This window comes from Vulpes vulpes, chromosome 8 (assembly GCF_048418805.1).
Source record: "Vulpes vulpes isolate BD-2025 chromosome 8, VulVul3, whole genome shotgun sequence".
In the NCBI taxonomy this organism is placed as follows: Eukaryota; Metazoa; Chordata; class Mammalia; order Carnivora; family Canidae; genus Vulpes; species Vulpes vulpes.
In genome coordinates this window covers 33,858,696-33,877,210 of record NC_132787.1, presented here as the reverse complement: position 1 = coordinate 33,877,210, position 18,515 = coordinate 33,858,696, and the positions used below count along the sequence as shown (strand labels likewise).

The 18,515-nt window shown below is 41.9% G+C and overlaps 1 protein-coding gene across 2 annotated transcripts in view; it reads left to right on the top strand.

Annotated features, from left to right (window-relative positions):
* Positions 1–18,515, top strand: part of ETV6 (ETS variant transcription factor 6) — a 238,766-nt gene that overhangs the window by 177,205 nt on the left and 43,046 nt on the right. For both annotated transcript variants that reach the window (XM_025995214.2, XM_025995215.2), the window contains exon 3: positions 10,194–10,358. In XM_025995214.2, coding sequence (XP_025850999.1) covers positions 10,194–10,358 — 165 coding nt within the window. The remainder of the gene's footprint in view (positions 1–10,193; positions 10,359–18,515) is intronic.

The window sequence follows — 18,515 nt, the reverse complement described above, 5'->3', positions numbered from 1 at the left end:
TTGACTTCTGGGGAAACAGGCTCACAGATGTAACTTACCCAAAATCACTGAGCTAGTAGGTGACAGGACCAGTTTTTGAACTAAGGACTAAGTTCAAAATTAAAAAGTTTTTGAAATAAAAACCCAGGTTTTTATCTCAAGTGTTACATGCCTATCACTGCACTGGGTTGCTGCCCCAAAGCAGAAATGGGAAGGACTCTTATGTCATGTTTGTGAGGGTGAGTGACAGGCTGTGGGCCAGTTTTGCTGTCAACAGGTTTGCTGATAAAAACCTTTTTGTGGATAAACCTGAGGGAAAGCCAAAAAAAAAATGCACAAGATGAAGTCTGTAAGGAAAAAATTTTTTCAAGGGAATTGAATATGACTTTGGATCTAAACATGAACAAATAATATTCTTGCTTTTGGGATTTGGGCCAAAAGACAGAAGTAGAACCTTCTAACCTCTACTTGGATACTGAGTGCTGAGAAACAGGGTAACCTTGAGGACAAGAATAGGAAATATTTTGGAACTTCTAATTCCCTAGTGACAGAATTTGTGGGCTGAAAGCAGTTTTGATCAAATAGCAACTCCAAGGTTAGAGACAGACCCAGAGAAATGAGAATGCTGGGCTTGTTGGAGTTACCTCCAAGACCAAGACCAGTGTGGGAGCCTGGAGGACCAGCTCTCAGAGAGGGAAGGGAGTCAGAAGAGGCTCCAGAAAGTGCTCTGGAAAGCAACTTGAAGGGCTCTGATGATACTTTTCCTTTGAAGGGTTTATTCTAAGATAAACCCTGTCTGCCACAATTCCCTTTGCAGAGGGTAGAGGGGGCCCTCTGGACACTGCTCGAAGTTCTGGATCTACAGCTTAATCAAGACCGCCATGAGAAGTTGAGTTTATGATTGATTCTTCCTAATGCCCTTGTGTTGTTATCGTGCATTTTAGAATGCAAGGGATTTTTATATGCAGTACATTCTTTGACCTGATCACTGGACTGATACAGAAGACCTGGGGCTGGAGTTCTGGTCCTACGCCCACTGTGACCTTGAGAAAGTCCCTCTGCCTCTCTAAACTTCCATTCTGTCAGCAAATACAATTATGCCCGCTTAGCTCCCTCACACAATAGTTGTGGGGATGCCGCAGATGTGGCAGCACGTGGTAATAGTGGAGAGCTGCACAAATCTGAAGTATCCTACCTGATGAGAATAGTGTCGGGCAGGAGAGGGGTGGCAGTCACAGGCTGCACAGCTGGCCCAGAGGTGGATTGGGAGGTCTTTGTATGGTCCGCCATCACTGGGGGACCATTGGGTGCCATGCGTGACGTGAAAAGCACTGAGCAATTCCCATCAGCTCCGTGCTTGCACATTGTAACGCTTAACAGATGCACCTAACAATGAGCAGTTTTATCTCCCAGAAGGTAGAATGATAAGGGGCACTACGAATTTGGACTCAGGTCTGACAAATAAGCAAGAATCGGTTGGCAGATGGGAACCTCTGGGGAGAATGAAAATATCATCTTTGAACTGGAAAAGAGAAATGGAAGACATGATCAGATGTACTATCAGACTTTGAGGGAAAAAGTGCCTGTGGTCTCATGTTCCACAGTGCTCATGCACAAGTCCAAAGAGTCACGGTGCCTGGGTGGCTTAGTCGGTTAAGTGTTGACTCTTGATTTTGGCTCAGGTCATGATCTCAGGGTGGTGAGTTCGAGCCTCACACTGGGCTCCACATTTAGCTGGGAGCTTGCTTGAGATTCTCCCTCTCTCTGCCTCACCCCCCACTCGCATGTACTCCATCTCCGAAATAAATAAATCTTTAAAAAAGAGAAAGGAAATGAACCTCTGACGTGTGAGCTCCACAGGGCACTTACTGGGACAAGACAGGAGGAAGGCAGGTGAAGAAACTGATGAGGCTGTACTGGGGATGTTCTCTGGGGATCTCAGATTTTAAATAGGCTTTTTAAAATATAAAAGTAATACATGCTTAATGTAAAGAATTGGGAAATAAAAAATGAGAAAGGACAAGAAGCATCGCCTATAATTCTATGGAGTGGCAGTTGCCATTAATATTTTTATGTTTCCTGGTAATATTTTTCTGTGCGTTGTTTGAGACTACCACACATAGGTACACGTGCTATTTAGTTTTCTACCATATAAATAGGGACTCTTTACAAATGTTCTGTGAATGGCTGCATAATTTTCTTTCAGAGATGTTGTCCATGGTTTACTTAACTAGTCCTGTTGACTAGGTTTCCAGCTTCCTGCTAGTAAAAATAACACTGCAATGAACATCTTTGTGCGTCAACGACTTCTCTGTATCCTAAATTACTTTTTTAAGGTAGATTCTTAAGTGCTCACAACAGTTAAGATTTACAGGGCTCTGAAATTACCAAGTTGTTTACCAGAAAGATCATGCCAGTTTATTTTACCCACTTTTTTTGTGTGTACCAGCCTTTAAAATGATGTCTGTGGTAGATAGAAGAAAAACTGACTGAAAAGGAAAACGTAGAGCCATGTTTAAATTTAGAAGACTAAAACTAAGTGAGCTGAAAACTATAGAAGCAGTTTAAGAAAACAATGAGTGTTGTGGGTGGTTTAAGAATTAGGACAGTAGGAGTACCTGGATGGCTCAGTGGTTGAGCATCAGCCTTTGGCTCAAGTCGTGACGGTGGGATCCTAGGATAGAGTCCCACATCAGGCTCCCCACAGGGAGCCTGCTTCTCCCTCTGCCTGTGTCTCTGCCTCTCTCTGTGTGTCTCAAATAAATAAATAAATAAATAAATAAATAAATAAATAAATAATTTTTTTTAAAAAAAGAATTAAGATGGTATTGGGGCACCTGGGTGGCTCAGTGGATTGAACATCCAGCTCTTGGTTTCAGCTCAGGTTTTGAGCCCCATATTCAGGCTCTGTGCTCAGCAAGGAGCCTGCTTGAGATTCTCTGTCTCCTTCTGCTCTGCCCTTCCCTCCCTCTGTTCTCCTTCTCTCTCAAATAAATAAATAAATCCTAAGGGAAAAAAAAAAAAAAGAACAATATCAGCATGCTCATTGGGTCGCAGGGAGTGACATTAACAAGTTGGCAAAAAGAAAACACAACTGTTCAACTTCTCTCTTTCTTCTTTCTCTTCCATCAAGGAGAATGATTGTCAGACTGAAACGAGTATTGCAAACATTGACATAAGGGAATTAAAGCCCAAGATGGGCGAATTGATGTAAAAATGAATCTGAGTTGTTCTAAATAAATTCAAGGCTCTTGGCCCCAACAGATGACATACGGGAATGCAGAATGTACAAGGGTGAGCTCACTGTCTGCCACCCTAGTGATCCCGAAGGGTTGTAGGAAATGGAAGAGGTACTGAAAGAAAGAACCACTGTTGACCTGATGCTCATAATAGAGAAGGGGGAAAAAGTGCATGTACACACTAAAAATGGCTAGCAGGATATAACTTCCAGATGAAATTTGGGACAGATTTTGAAACATACATGTTGCAAGCACTTAGTAAATAAGTCACCCCTTCAGAGCCAAGCACCCGCTCCTTCTCTTCTTCCTCTAGCCTCTTTGATGAGGCTGTAATTACATATTTATGGACATGAAAACAGCATTTCATTGAATTTTAGATGGTGCCTTTTTGGCTGAGCTTGAAAAATGTACCAACTACCAGAGTAGATACATGGATTGATTGTTGAGCACTGGTACCCAAAAGGACCGATAACTTGATCAGGATACATCTGCAAGGAGGTGGCTGGTGTGTCACCAGAGTGCTCCCATCTCAGCCCTCACCTAATCATCATTTTGTCAGGAACCTCTTAAGGTGGAGGATGCTTATCAAAGCTGTAGATGACATGAAGCAGTGAAGTATAGTTGTTACTAGAGAAAGAGCAAAGTCTAGAGAGACTGTAGCATGCTGGAATGATGGCAAAAAAGAACAAGATGAAATCTAATACTGATTGACATATATTCATACAGTTGGGTTCCAAACACCAGCTATGTATGTGCAGGGTAAAAATGATAACACTCCTGAGCGGAGCTATTTTTTATCAGATGTTTGTTGTACTCCACATACTGCCATCCTATGTATTTTATATTATTATCATTTGTATAATCTTACTCTATATTAGCTTTATGGCATCTTCACATCTGATAAGTACATTGTCTATGATTCAGTGGTCCTTACGCATGGGTTGAAAATTGTCCCCATTTTTCAGTGGAGGTAAGTGAGATACAGAGAGGTTCAGTAACTTGTCTAAGATCATACAGCTGGGAAATCATTTCAGTGCTGGCACTCAGTGCCTGCAAGGGTATCCACTGTGGAAATTCACACAACCATTGAAACTGTTCTCTCGCTCTTTTTTAAATCAGGAGTTTAGTTTGATGTCCTGCCAAAACACCAGATAAGCTTAGACAGAGAGATAGGTGGTTAATAATATGGACTTTTGCCCAAGCCAGCTGGCTTGGCCATTTCCTGGCTGCGTGACTTTGGCTGAGTCAAGGTAACTTCCCTGTACTCCAGTTTTCTCCTCTGTAAGTAGGGATAGTGATTGTTTCTATCATATAGTATTGCTCTGGGGATTACAGGAGTTCTGTACAGAGAGCACTGGGAACAGTGCCTGGCACACAGTGAGCTCTCATAAGGATTCGCGGTTATCCTGAGGGACTTGGCAAGCAGCATGGTGGCAGAGTTCTAAGAGTTGGGACTGTGGAGCCAGACCACCTGGGTTTGGATCCTAGCACCACCGTGCCCAGTTATGTGTGCCACATTTTTTTGCTCATCTATAAAATGAGAATAAGAATCTTCGTAGAAAATACTCAGTCTACATGCCCAAGAATTATTAGCTACTACTGTCCATAGAAGTATATTGTCCAAAGAAAGAAAGGTTCCAATCCTGCTCCTGGTACTGTATTTAGGGGTGGGAGCTAAGGAGGCTCCCTGGAAGTGGGGGCGGGTTGGTGAGGGTCTAAATACTGCAGTAGAGAAATTATGTTTGTACCAATTAAGGATGCTTAATCTGAAGGCAAGATGACTAAGCAAGGAAGTGATAACTTTCCTCATTTGTGTCAAGGGTTACAGAATCGTTCTGTATCATTTAATCAAGTTATGACACAGCATGAGATGCTGGAAACAGAGAACCTGGGCCAGCTTCATCTTCAGCCTCTTAACTTTTCCTGGCTTTCATTTCCTAATGAGTAAGATGGGTGGGAGTTGGGCCAGATCATCTCTGGGGTATCTTCTTCTCTTTTATAGTTCTATTCAGTAAGCCACAGAATCTGCATCAAAATCCCACTTACACAGAAAGTTTGGGACAAAGGATGTGTTTGGGGATGCCTGGGTGGCTCAGTGGTTGAATGTCTGCTTTCAGCTCCTGGCATGATCCCGGGGTCCTGGGATCAAGTCCCACATCAGGCTTCTCCCTCTGTTTGTGTCTCTGCCTCTCTCTGTGTGTGTCTCTCATGAATAAATAAATAAAATCTTTTTTTTTAAAGGATGTGTTTGATGAATGTATACTATAGTAAAAGAGCTTGAACTGAGTATTGTTCATACCAGTGCCATCACCTCATGACTCTGAGCCCTGTTTCCTCCTCTATTAAACTGAAATGAAAACATGATGGATTTCACAGAGATTTTGTGAGAATTACATGAGATCATACATGTGAAAGCACCTTGTCAAAATGTTATGTTTATTATTGCCTTAGCCAGTTTAGAACTTTTCCAAGAATCGGATTCTAATAAAACACTCTTGAGCACCATACTCGACTTAAAATAACTTAATCTATTTTCCGAGACTCAGAAGATCATTCAGGAAGTTACAAAATCTCAGAGTCATCTTTGTGAGCAGGGAGTAGTTTGATAGAAAAAAGGTCCTGGCTATTTGTAGGTTTTGGTCTTTAGGATTCAGATGAAGTGGGAGTGTGTTGACTATGTTAAACCCAGAAAGGAATAGAGATCACACAGCCTAAGCCCCTCGTTTAACAGATAAAACCACTGAGCCAAAATCAACTGTTAACTAATGGGAGCTCTGGGAGTAAAATCCAGGTTCCTGACTGACTCCGAGCACATTTTTCATTGTTGTCTAAACATAACCCAGAAGGTTTGAAATGAGCCTAAGAATGTGCTGATGAAAGTGGCTGCTCCTTTGAACATGGAATTGAAAAAATATTAGAAGCAAATTTAAGGGTCTCAGTGTGTCAGTGAAGGGTATGGCACCATGAACTTCACTTGACCTACTTGTTAAAAAAAAAAAAAAAACCACAGTGGAGTTCTTAGGAATTTTCTTAATCATAGCAGTTCAGTTTTTCTGAACGAAATTCTCAAATATGCTCTGAAATGAATTCACATTAAAAATGCAGGTCTTAGTATGACTTTCATGGGCTTATTATGTGCAGAGGGAGTAGTGTAATAGAGGTACAAAAGAATGGTCTCTCTTCTTTTTACTAATGATTAGGAACCTCTGTATTATTCAACTTTGTAGAGTTAAAGTCTCAAGAGGTAACTATAAAACCAGTTCTGTATTATATGTTCTCCCTCATTTTGCCTGGTTGCAGCTTCTGTGACATTAGCAGCCATGAGCCAGGCCAAGTCTCAAGACTGGTACCTAGGAGCAGTGAATAGCCAGTGAGAGTGACACTTTATTCCTAGATGTGTTCAAAGCAGAGTGCCACCTACACCTCCTTCCTCTTCCCATTTATAAATCTACTTCTCCAGGGATATACAGATTTTTTGCTCTATTTTTAGTCTGTTGATAACTTGAGAAAGCCTCCAAGAATCAAAGTCTAGGAGGGGGAGGATTCAATTCATGCAGTCTTTTCTGAATCCCTAATAGATGGCTGAAAATCAATTGGAATTCTGACTCTAGGGGGGGAATGCATGTGTAAGCCATGTGTGATGGGTAAAAGCACAGACTCTGCAACCAGACTGCCTGGGTTTGAATCTCAGTCCTCCTTGTTACTGTGGCCATGTGACCTTGGGCAAATCCCTTCCATGCACTGAGCCCGAGTTCTCTGACCCGAACCGCTATCTCGTGTGGCTGCTGTGAGCATACAGTTAAATGAACTTATATATATAAAGTGCTTACAAGAGTGCTAGATGATAGATGTGCTTAATAAATGACTATTAAGTAAATTAAGTGGTCCTAATTAGAATTGTCTCTGGGTCCAAGACTATTCCACTTAGATACTGTAACTCCCAGGCCTTAGGCTGTTAGGTTTGAGGAACAGGGGCTTCTTTTTCCTCAGTCATTCTAGTGAATTAAAGAGGAAGCAGTAGTAGGACTTGACTTTGAACACCAGAACTTATCAAGCCTCTTTCCAGAAGCTCAGTAAATGTATCTACCTTCTCTTTATGCCAAGGGAAGAGTAGTGACTCCGATCAGTGTATTTATTGAGTGGACTCGAGCAGGTAGCTTGGTCCGGCAAGGTCACTTTTGTGAAACTGCTAGGATTACCATGGTATTTCCCTGGCCTGACAGTGACTTGATGGCTCCCTTTTGCACACAGCCCAGAGCACTCATGTTGGTTTCCCAGGAGGGGCTTTCTGCAGTGGTTCTGCTCGCTTCAGGGACAGGGCTGTGGGAGAAATTAATGGGAAGTGAAAAGAGAAACTGTCGCTCTTCACCAGCAGGGCTGTTGGGAGTGTGTGACTCTTCTTGTATTTAGGGAAAAGATTACTCATGAGTATTTTCTTCCATAGAATATAAAGAACCTCAAATTACTACTTGTGGCCCCCACCCCCTTGTCACCCGCCTCCCTCTGGTTCAGTGAATCCTCTGCAGACACTTCAGCATTTTACTCTCATTTCCCCTCCCAAGTGGGATTCGGTTCTGTATTTGCTCCAGCACTCACACTTCCAATCAGCTACCCCATCGTTTTTCCTGTTTCTGACTGAGCATCATCTGCCCTGTGGCCCACCTACCACCAGGATCTTTTCTAGGCCAAGGTTGACTGGCCCCTTACACTTGGCCCCCAATATCTGGGCTGTCCCCATGCTGTCTGTGTGGAGGAGAGGAAGGAAAAAGCTCCTAATGACAAATCACTAATCATTCTGCTGTTCCTGTTCAAAGGGGACACCACTGACACGAGGAAGTAAATGTGAAGGTTTTTTGCCAGTTCAAAGTTGAGATTTTCCAGAGCCATCCTTAGGCCCACTCCTGTTTCATTGTGATTCCAGATATGTGTTTTCAAGGTCATTGGAAAGAGTGGGAGCATCTTCTGTATCCGAGGACCATTTTTAATAGGCATTACTTCTTGGCACAGTTAAGAGTCAAAAACAAAACCTTGAGTTCCTTAGTGGCTGTGTGTTATTCTCAATCACAGAGCAGTAGCATACTACACATTCTTATTTTAGATGCCACTGTTTTTCCATGTAAAATTATTAAACATAAAAATCAAGAGAAAGAACTCTTAAATGTCCATCTCTGATTATGTCAGGGCCCGTAGTTCTTTCTTGGTGACCTGCACGATAGACTGCTTTAGAGAAGACTTCCCCACAACTCAAGGAAGCCAGCTACTATTCTTCAAAACTAGACTTTGCAAAGGAGCCACCTGGAAGGCAGAGCCAATAGTCATGCCCAGAGGCCCTGGACTTTCTCCAAGGGATCTGAGCTGTTCATTCCTGGTCCACTAGGGAAGAAAAGCAGCCCATCCAAGTAGACCAGTCCGTTCTTTATTATGCCTAATGATGAAAAGGTGACTGTTTCCAGGATCCAGCTGAAGGGCACTTTTATAGCATGCTCATGGAGTCTCCTTAGCAAGTTTAAGTAACTTGCTGTAGAGACTGAAGCTCCTTCTTAGCAAATCCTGATCCCATGGTATTTAAACTATTAGTTCATGCAATACAATTTTAGAGAAAAAAAGCTCTATTAAGCATCTAGCTTCTTCCAACCCAGCAGTTCTCATTCTGGTCTCAGGACTGCTTTCAATTCTTAAGAATTATCGAAGACCCCAGAGAGCTTCACTCATGGATTATATCTATCTATATTTACCATATCTGAAATTAAAACAGAATTTAAAAAATACCTAACTTGCTGAAAAATAATAAGCTGAGCTTATATTAGCATTAAGAATATATTTATGAATATGACTTCCAAAACAATTAGTGAGAAAAGTGGCATTGCTTTAAAAGTTTGCAAGTCTCTTTTATGTCTGGCTTCATAGAAGATGTCTGGATTCTCCTATCTGCTGCACTATCACATTATGTACCTTCTAGGAAACTCCACTATATATTCCCGAATAAATGAGAGTGAAAAATGGTAAACTCCACTATATACTCCTGAATAAATGAGAGTGAAAAATGGTAAACTCTTAATATTGCTATGAAAAGAGTTTTGACTTCATAGACACCCTGAAAAGGTCTTGGGAACCCTGAGTGGTCTCCAGATCACACTTTGAGAACCACTGTTCTAAACCACTTGAAGGATATATCAAAGGTTTCCAGTAACAGCAAAATGAAATAAAAATATAGACTCAGTCAGGCTTCCAGAAAGATCCAGCCTGAGCTACCCTCATAACCTAAGCTGCAGCCCTCCCTCTGGCCCACTTCTGGTCCTACTCAGAGTCCAAGTACCACCCACACCAGCAAGTTCAGACATCAAAAACTAGAATAAAAAGGCAAAAGACCTTTTATCCTTACTTTGCCCTCTTATTCCCAGAGGCTAGTTTGATAGTTTCCCAGAGGCTGAATGAATTGCTCTTCCTGGAAGAAGTTTCAGGGAACACTTCATGATTTGGCAGCTCTCGAAGGTCAAGCCCAGCTCTGGAACATTCCCACTTCAAAAAGATAGTGGGTGACAATAAGATCAGCCATGACTCTAAGGTCCCCTCTGAAGCACATCAACAATTGTCATGACTCTGAGTTCCTTGGGTGTTTCAGGCCACCGTACAGCCAGCTTTAGGGCATACCTGGGATCGAGAGAGCCTCAGGAGCTGGGCAAGAAGGGACCAGGCAGTAACACCTCGGGACCATTAAAGACATAAAAAGGGATTTGTCTTCTCATTTTGCCTCTAAATACATACTTCATTTGGTACCGCCCTTTGGCACTGACGAATCTTGAGCTTTAACTTGGGCTTCAGAGTTGAACATAAGGGCTCTTCAGATGTGGAGACTCAATTTTATTAACCATTCAGAAAGCTTTTCCTTTTATTCCAGATGTCTAACTGACAAGACCTTTCTCTCTCTCTTTCTCTCTTTCTCCCTCCCCTTCTGCCTTGCTCTCTCACCAACAGGCTTGCAGCCAGTTTACTGGAGCAGGGATGACGTAGCCCAGTGGCTCAAGTGGGCTGAAAATGAGTTTTCTTTAAGGCCAATTGACAGCAACACATTTGAAATGAATGGCAAAGCTCTCCTGCTGCTGACCAAAGAGGACTTTCGCTACCGATCTCCTCATTCAGGTGAGAGTCTGGATCCCTGACATGCGCTCAGCTTGGAAAAAATCTGTTAGCCATTGGTTGCTCTTTGCCACCACTCATCATGCCCAAGAAATCCCCCACAGTTGGCTACCATGAACACAAAGACAATGACTTGAGCTTAATAGAGTTGAAAGATCCTAATGACATAAATCAGTTTGAGGGGAAAAGAGGAAGAATTTTCAGATCAAGGGGAACCTTTGAAGGTTGAGAAAAGGAAACTGGTTAGGACCTACAGACACCGGAGCTTGAGGGATCTAAGTTGTGCCACTAAATCAAGAAGAAAATGCATTCTAGCCCTTCCACTCTGCCTTGCTTCTCATTCTGGAAACTTTTGGAGATGCTTAGGAGTGAGTATAGGTAGGGGACTGCCCAGGGAAAACCAAAGACGGAAGAGGAAGGGTGTGTGAGCCCTGCTAGGGTAGATGGAGTGAAAAGAAGAGGTGTGAGGAAATGGGAGATAAGAATGGGAAGAGGTGGAGACCCTAGTAGCTAAGGCAAGCTTAGAAATAAACTTAAAGGGCTTCCGACGACCCCCTTTGAAGTACCAAATTTTGTGAAGTATCGCATCTTGTAGCTTATGGAAATCCTGAAAAATGCAAGTGGAAGACTTCTCAGGCTCATCTAACTAGACGGTTTTGTCAGAATAAGGGCTCCTAGGACTGCATGGGAAGATTCGATTCAGTAAAGAGCTTTTGTACCTGCGCAGTGTATTGCTGACACAGGTAAGACTTCAAATAGACTTTCCCATTTCATTTCTTAAACATTGTGGAGATTTAGAAGATAGTTATTTGGGAACTCTATAGGGGAAGGGGGAACTTTGGCTTCGGGTTTATGCCTCTTGAGGGGCTAGTTATTCAAATATTAGCAGGCCTCCCTCCTCTCAAGTCTCATTGGGGCCGACTTTGATGTAACTTGTCCGGCAGAGACTCTCTTCGTCTTGACCAAGGGCAAAGGTCCTGCATCAGGTCTTGGCATAGCTCCAACGACGTTCAACCCTTCCTTACTCCTGGAGGCCTGCCAAAAGTTAATAAACCAACTGTCATGAGGAACCATCGCCATCACAGGGGGTGAGATAAGGATACAGAACAGTATCTCCCCTGCTTTTCCCAATTGCAGCAGACCGTTTATATGAGGAAATGATAAAGGGAAGTTTCCTCCAGAAGTAGAGATGTTATTGAAACTTGAAAGTTTATTATCTCTGAAAAACAGATCTTTTTCAGGTTTTGCGGAGTAATGGAGCCAGACATGCCTGAAACATTTTGTCTCAAATCATTGCTTCTTTCTGTAGTCTCAGGATAAGAAAACTAGAACAATCATACCCATAAATAAAACTAACCTAAAAGGAAACTAAATAGTTCTTTTAATTTAATGCAAAAAACACTTACCTTGTCTGTTCTCAGGAAAATTCAAAGGTATACTCAAAGGGGCAAAGTCACCTCTCTGGAGGAAAAGAACTCTTCACTCTTCAGCATGTTCTAGAAAAACCATTCATGTAAGGCAAACAAGGGGAAACACAGTGATGCATATTGAGGGGATTTGACTTAGCCCTTACCCTGGCTTTCCTCTGTGAGTCTGTAAGTCCCACCCATCCCCACCCCATCCTATCTTAGATACTCCTTTTTGTTGCTGATTTATTTTTCTCCCTAGTGATCTCTGTCCACTTTACTTAGAAACTAGATTCTCTCTGCTCAAAGCTGGAAGCAAAGATAGACAAAAGCCTCCCAGCCATATTGTCAGGTCTCTGCCAGAGCAGACAATATGGAAGATGGACAGGATCCTGCTGTCCAGTTAGGATTGCATTGAACCTAAAGACAAAAGGAAGCTGGAGAGGAGAGAGGGCAGGCAGGGCAGGGTAGGATGGAGCTTATGAAAAACAGAATAGAGTTGATTTGGAGCATGAAGGATAGATGAAAATGAGGTAGGGAGATAAGAACATTGCAGGTCACTGGAACAGCATTAGCTTAGTGTACTTAGATAATGGTGAAATAGCCCATCTGATGAATGGAAGAGGCAGGAGGTGGGAGGCCAGATGTAGCCAGTATACTAGTCTAGTCCTGATGTGTCTAGTTCCCAGTTAGGTGGCAAAAGAAATTCATTCAGTGAGTATTCTCTGAGCAACTCCACACTAGATGTGCAAAAGTATGGGCTCAGGAGATTTACGGATAGCAGAGGGATTTCAACCTGGACTGTCAAGCAAAAGCTCAAAGTATGGTCACAGAGGCAGCCTTTGAAAACTTGGAAAGACAGCCAAGATGGAGGTAAGGAAAGGTGTTAAGGAGGAACTGTAGGTCAGTTGGTGTAGAGATGGAGTTCAGAGATAAGACCACACAAATTCAGTCCTCTCTTGAAAACACTGTCCATCGTCACTCATCACTCCTGCCTGACTTGTCTGCTGACCTTCTTCAGGAGAGCTTCACCTGATTCCCATCCCTGCTTCCCTAATTAGGCCCTGCTCTTCTTTCCTCCACCTGTTCCCGCCTCAGTCCACACTAGGTGCTGTCTTAGGGTATGTCCAGAGCATACCCTAATTCTGGCATGGCCTCACACACACACACACCCATGTTTTATGTGCTTGCTTTCTGTTCTGCATCCCTCTCCAAGAGGAAGTTCACTTGGGCAAGGCGGGGGTTGTATCTTGTTAAGCTGACTTGTCTCCAGCATTTAGCACAGTGCATGGCACCCAATTGGCACTCAACAAATATTGATTAAATTATGACCCAACACATGACCACCTTTAAAGCTCACATGTTAAGAAGTTTGGATTCTGTTTTGCAGGTAATGGGAAACCACTGAAAGGTTTGGATGAGGAGAATAATAGAATTGGAGCTCTTCCTTTGGAGCAGACGTTGGCCATCAGTGCATAGGGCAGACTAATATGATCACAAAAAACAGGAGAACTAGTTAGAATGTTGTTGCTAGAACTACTTAGAATGTCTAAATTGGAGACATTGAAGTCCAGAATGAGATCAAGTGAGAGTAAAATAATAGTACTTCAGGCATAGAACAGTTAGCTAAGATGAGGAGCTCATTTGTAGGAAGTGGGTAAGACTTATTTTGGCCAAGTGATGCCACAGCATCCAAAAAGGCATATCCCGTTCTGCAGTTGGAATTCCGAGACCAGAGCCAGGCCAGAGCTAGCAACAGTAGCTGAGAGCAGTATCCCCATTACGTTGAGCTGAGAATAAGGAGAAATGTATGCTGTAGGCAATTTAATTAAGGCATCAACCAGAAAGCCATGGGTAGAATTTCAAGGTGATACCTGCCAGTAGGGGCTGCAAGAAAATTTATCATAAAACAGAGGGGTGTTGTCAGAGGGTCTGGAAACAAGAACTAAGAAGACATTCTCATGATGTGGCCAAGTGGCAGGGTAATGAGGGCATGATCGACCTGCTGGCATTCTCCTTAGGTAGAGACAAGGTATAGATAGAAAATATTTTTTAGTTCGAAGATATCACATTTCTCATTGTTTCTCCTCACTTGGACTTTCTGGTTTAGCATTTGATGTAGTAGATGTCCCAAGGCCCAGGTTCTACACATGGCTCCTCTATAGACCACTATACTTCATTGGCCTCTGTTTTCCTTCTCTGTAATATGACATTTTTGCCATAGGCTCCTGAGCACCCTTCAACTCTTAACAGTTCAGCCCACTCTCAATCATGAAACACTGCCCACCTTCTATTAAACCTCCTACCCCACAGGCAAGGGATAAATACTTCGATCCCCTTCAACCTCTATGCCTCGAAAACTTACACTTAACCCAATGTTTTTTCTGTCCTTCTTTGCATTTTTTTTGCTGCCTAAGATGAATCAGCAGCAGCTTTGCATCAGTCATGGCGCTGCTGAAATAAAAAGTATCTGGTTGCCCCATCACCATGAATGGATGTGTATAGCTTCCTCCCAGCCTTGTTTCCTTCATGGCCTCACCCAGAATTATGCTATGTATGGAAATAACATTCTCCTCTATACAACTCATTTCAAATATAGAGAGGAGGGAACAGGACCCAGTAAATTATAATTACCTGAAATATTCATATGTCACAGGTCCAAATCTGGTAGCCTCTCTGAACTCCACATTCTTTGGCCAGCTTGACAAACTGCACCTATCTCATCCATTTCCAGGACAAGACCTGTCCATTTTTAACCTCTAGAATAAAGCAGGGAACATGCAGAATATGCTTTAAGTAATTACATTATCCCCAAATAGAAGATTTTAAGGCTGAAGATAAATGGGATATTTTCTTTGAAATATCCTCCAAGTTAAAGGATATAAGATGGCGAATTTATAATATTTGCAAAGCTAAAGAACAAATGTGAAGGAACTGTAACTTTATGGAACTTTACGTGTATAGGTCATTTTATCTACTCTTAGAGCTATTAGACAATTACTATCTTAAATGGTCTGGGATGATTTAAATTCAAAGGGGTATTTATGATTTGATCACTTTGACACCTGAGAAAACACATAAATAAGAAGGAATGGACAAGTTAGCATTGATATTTACTCTAATTTAGTTATCCATTGTAAGACATTAGGGTGGAATGAATATATATATAAGAACAACAGCAACCACAGGTTATCTTCAATTTAATTCATGACCCTCTTTGAAGCTAAAAAAAAAAAAAAAAAGGAAAATATACGTATTTTCAAATCCCTTCAGTTCAGCAAATAATGTATGGGGAGTTTACTAAGTCAGTCAGTCATTCAGCATACCAGAATGTGATGTTGCAAATTATTCCTTCCCTTTCTAATATACCAGAACCTTGGTTTTTGGAAATATGCTTTGCTTGTGGCCTTCAAATATAGTAAAATTCCCTTTCAAGGTTAAACAAAAAATACTGATCTGTATCTTCATAAAGTTCCTCCTTGGACCAACTTGCTTATTCATCTTTATGAAGCAATGGTAGGTGCATTTGCTGGGTTGAATGGCTGGGTCAACTCACTATTTTAGAATCAAGTTGCAGAATCTGAGGGTATGAGTTACAGAGGGGAATTTTACTCGTGAAGTATGGGAGTTGCAGCAGGCATGATCCTTGATTGAGACACTCAGAGTTGACTCTTCTCCTTGTATCTGTGAACAGAGAAAAAACAAATGTACACACATCAGAGAAATGCTTAGATAGGTCAATTACAGAAAAGTCATTTAATTTCTTAGCACTTTGCTTTCCCCATTTATGAAATGATAGGGTTAACCGATCTCCCTGCCACACAGCGTGATAACACGTAAAATGTAAAATACTTCTTTTAATAAAGCACATACTTATTTTACAATATTCATATTTTCTCACAAGCTTATTTTTTATCTGTAATATCTCTTTATGTTCTGCATCCAGCTATACAGACAGTTGTCTTACTGTATCTCTTTTCTAATTTTTTCTTATCTTGCATACGATACTCAGATTTTCCCACAACCTACTCCCTTTTTCTTAGAATCTGTGTCTAAGACATTGATATCAAGCTAAATCCCAAATAGTTGTTCCTAAGTAAAAGACTAGCTTATGGTTATAGAGGCACTCTGTATTTATAAAAAGGACTGTCATCTACTCAGCCTACAAAAATGGTTTGAATGGAATTTTTAGAAAATAAGGCCGAACAGAAATTGGAAAGCCAAGCAGTCCTCTGATCGGAGGGGCCTGTCATGGCCACCAGCGGGACCTCCTTAGACCAGTGCCTGCCTTGGCATTCCCACTGCTGAATTTACACTGGAACTGAATGACCTAAAGCCTTGAACTTTATCTTGAATATCTACCACAGACAGAAAGGACCCAGCAGAGAGAATCTGATGACAAATCTGAAACATATCCCTCCCACCCTTGCACTATTTTTTTTTAAGAATTGGTCAAAAGGAAACTAAAATCTCTGAATAAAAACAAGAGAGAGAGAGAAAAGAGAACAGTTTGCAAATTTAAGAATGTGTTACTTCAGATGATCTTCACATGAGGATTATGTACATAGTAAATCATCACCTGAAAAATGCAGATTTTAAGAATGTAAAAATTCTGCTTTCACCCTACTGAATTTGAGAAGTTAAACATTGAGGAAGCCCAGAGGAGGGGCTCTGGGTAGCCATGTAGATGACACTATGTGTGGGCCCCAGCCTTCTGCAGAACAGGGAATGCATAAAAACTTTAAAAGTGATCAAACTCTCTCACTGATAATACCATTTTAAGAAAATGTCCAAAGGACACAGTCCAATGGCAGGGGGTGGGAGGTTTGTGGGAAGATGCCCTTAGCAATCCTATTTATAATTCTAAAAACTGGAAATGCCCAGGCCACCCACTTGCTATGGGACTTGCTGAATAGACTTGGAGAATGTAAATATAAAGCAATTTACAGTGGCATTACAACTATTCATCAAGCTGCTTATTATTTCTTCAGTAGATGATACAGGGCCTTGCAGATCATGTTCGGGATTCTAAAGGTTATTTTAAAGACAGGCAGAAGCCATTCAGCATTTTAAGCAGAGATTAGCATGACAAAATGCAAAGGTGAAGAGTGGATGTGGGCAGTTGGCCTGGTTGGCATTCAGAAACAGCCATATTGACGTAAAGTAAGATGGAATCAGCAGGGAGAAGGAGATGACACTGGGAGTATTTAGAAGGCAGAGTCTGAAAGTCTTAGGGACTGATTGGATGTCGAGTAAGAGAAAGAGAGTAGTTAATTCAAGCATAACTCTGGCCTGAACAACTGGGCATTCCGTGTATTAGGAAGCGCCACGTGGGGTAAAGACGTTTACGTTCGACACACTAAATGTATGGTGTCTGTGTGGCATACAAGAAGTATCTAGGAGAAGAAAAAAAAAAGAAGTATCTAGGAGATAATTGAAGGTTCTGGAGTTTAGATGAAATGCCTGACTGGAGTAGATTTAGCATAGATGGGCTGACTGAGGCCATGGGAATAGGTACAATTACTGGGGACTAAGACTAGTGGGAGCCTGGGGAGCCTTACTGTTGCAGGGTTGGAAAAGGTGGAAGGAAAACCAGAAGGGTTGGAAATGTCCAAAGCCATGGAATGTTCTTAGAAGGAGGTAGAGAGTGAGTGTTGCTGATGAATGTTGCTGAAAGGCAGAGTCCCCAAGTCCTGACCATCACCCTCTGGGCTGAACTACAAGGTCAGTGGTAGAAGGGGAGGGAGTAGCAGAGTTGGACAGCTCCTCAGCCAGGCTTGGCTGTGCTGTTTCCAGAGAAACAGGAGCAGTACCTGAAGGGAAGATGAAGACAAGGCGGAGTGGAGGGGGTGTGTATATGCAGAAAACGGGAAAAACTGGACACTTCTTAAATGCTAAAGGGAAGAACCCCATAGAAAGAAGTTGAAGATACAACTATGAACTAGGAGAAAGAGAGAGAGAGAGAGAGAGAGAGAGAGACTGAAGTAGAAAGATCTATGTCAAATGATGTCAACTGGGAAAACACATATTTGATACATATGAATGTGACTTCATGAAATTTGTATATGCGCTTTAAATACAAACGTGTTGAAGCGAAGCAAATAGTTTCCAGATTTTTTGAGACACGTCTGTGAATAATTATCGAATCACAAGGGGTGCCATCTATTGAGCCCACATTATAGCAGACACGGGGCTGGTGCTTGTTCATCTCATCTCACTTGATCTTCATATCAGCCCTGCCAAGTCTGTGGCATTATTCTTGTTTGAGACAAAAGAATATTTTACTAAGTCTGGCGTTAAGCTTCACAGAGAAAGAATATTTGCCTGAGGGCATGCAGCTGACAAATAGAGGAACCAGGAGGACCTGGGACTTCTTGCCCGAGAGCCCAGGCTCTTCCCTCTAAAGGAAAGAAACTTTAACCCCCACAAACAGCATCTGTATATTTTCAGTCTTCAGATGCTAGAAACATTGTTCACTCTCTCTAGTATCTGTTTAAAGCAAATTACAAATACAATAATAGAATATAGTATTCTGAAAGTGGATGCCTGCCTTTTCACATCAAGGTCACCAATACAGAATTCTGTGTGTGCTTAGTCTCTGGGGTTTCTGTGTCATACACATGTATATGCATCTACCTTGCGCCACTTGTGCCTACAAGCAGTGCAGCATGTGTCACATGTGTGCACGTACCCAGGGGTACATCTAGGTTTTATGGGGCCTGAAGCTTATCATTTGGGAGACACAAATAGTTCT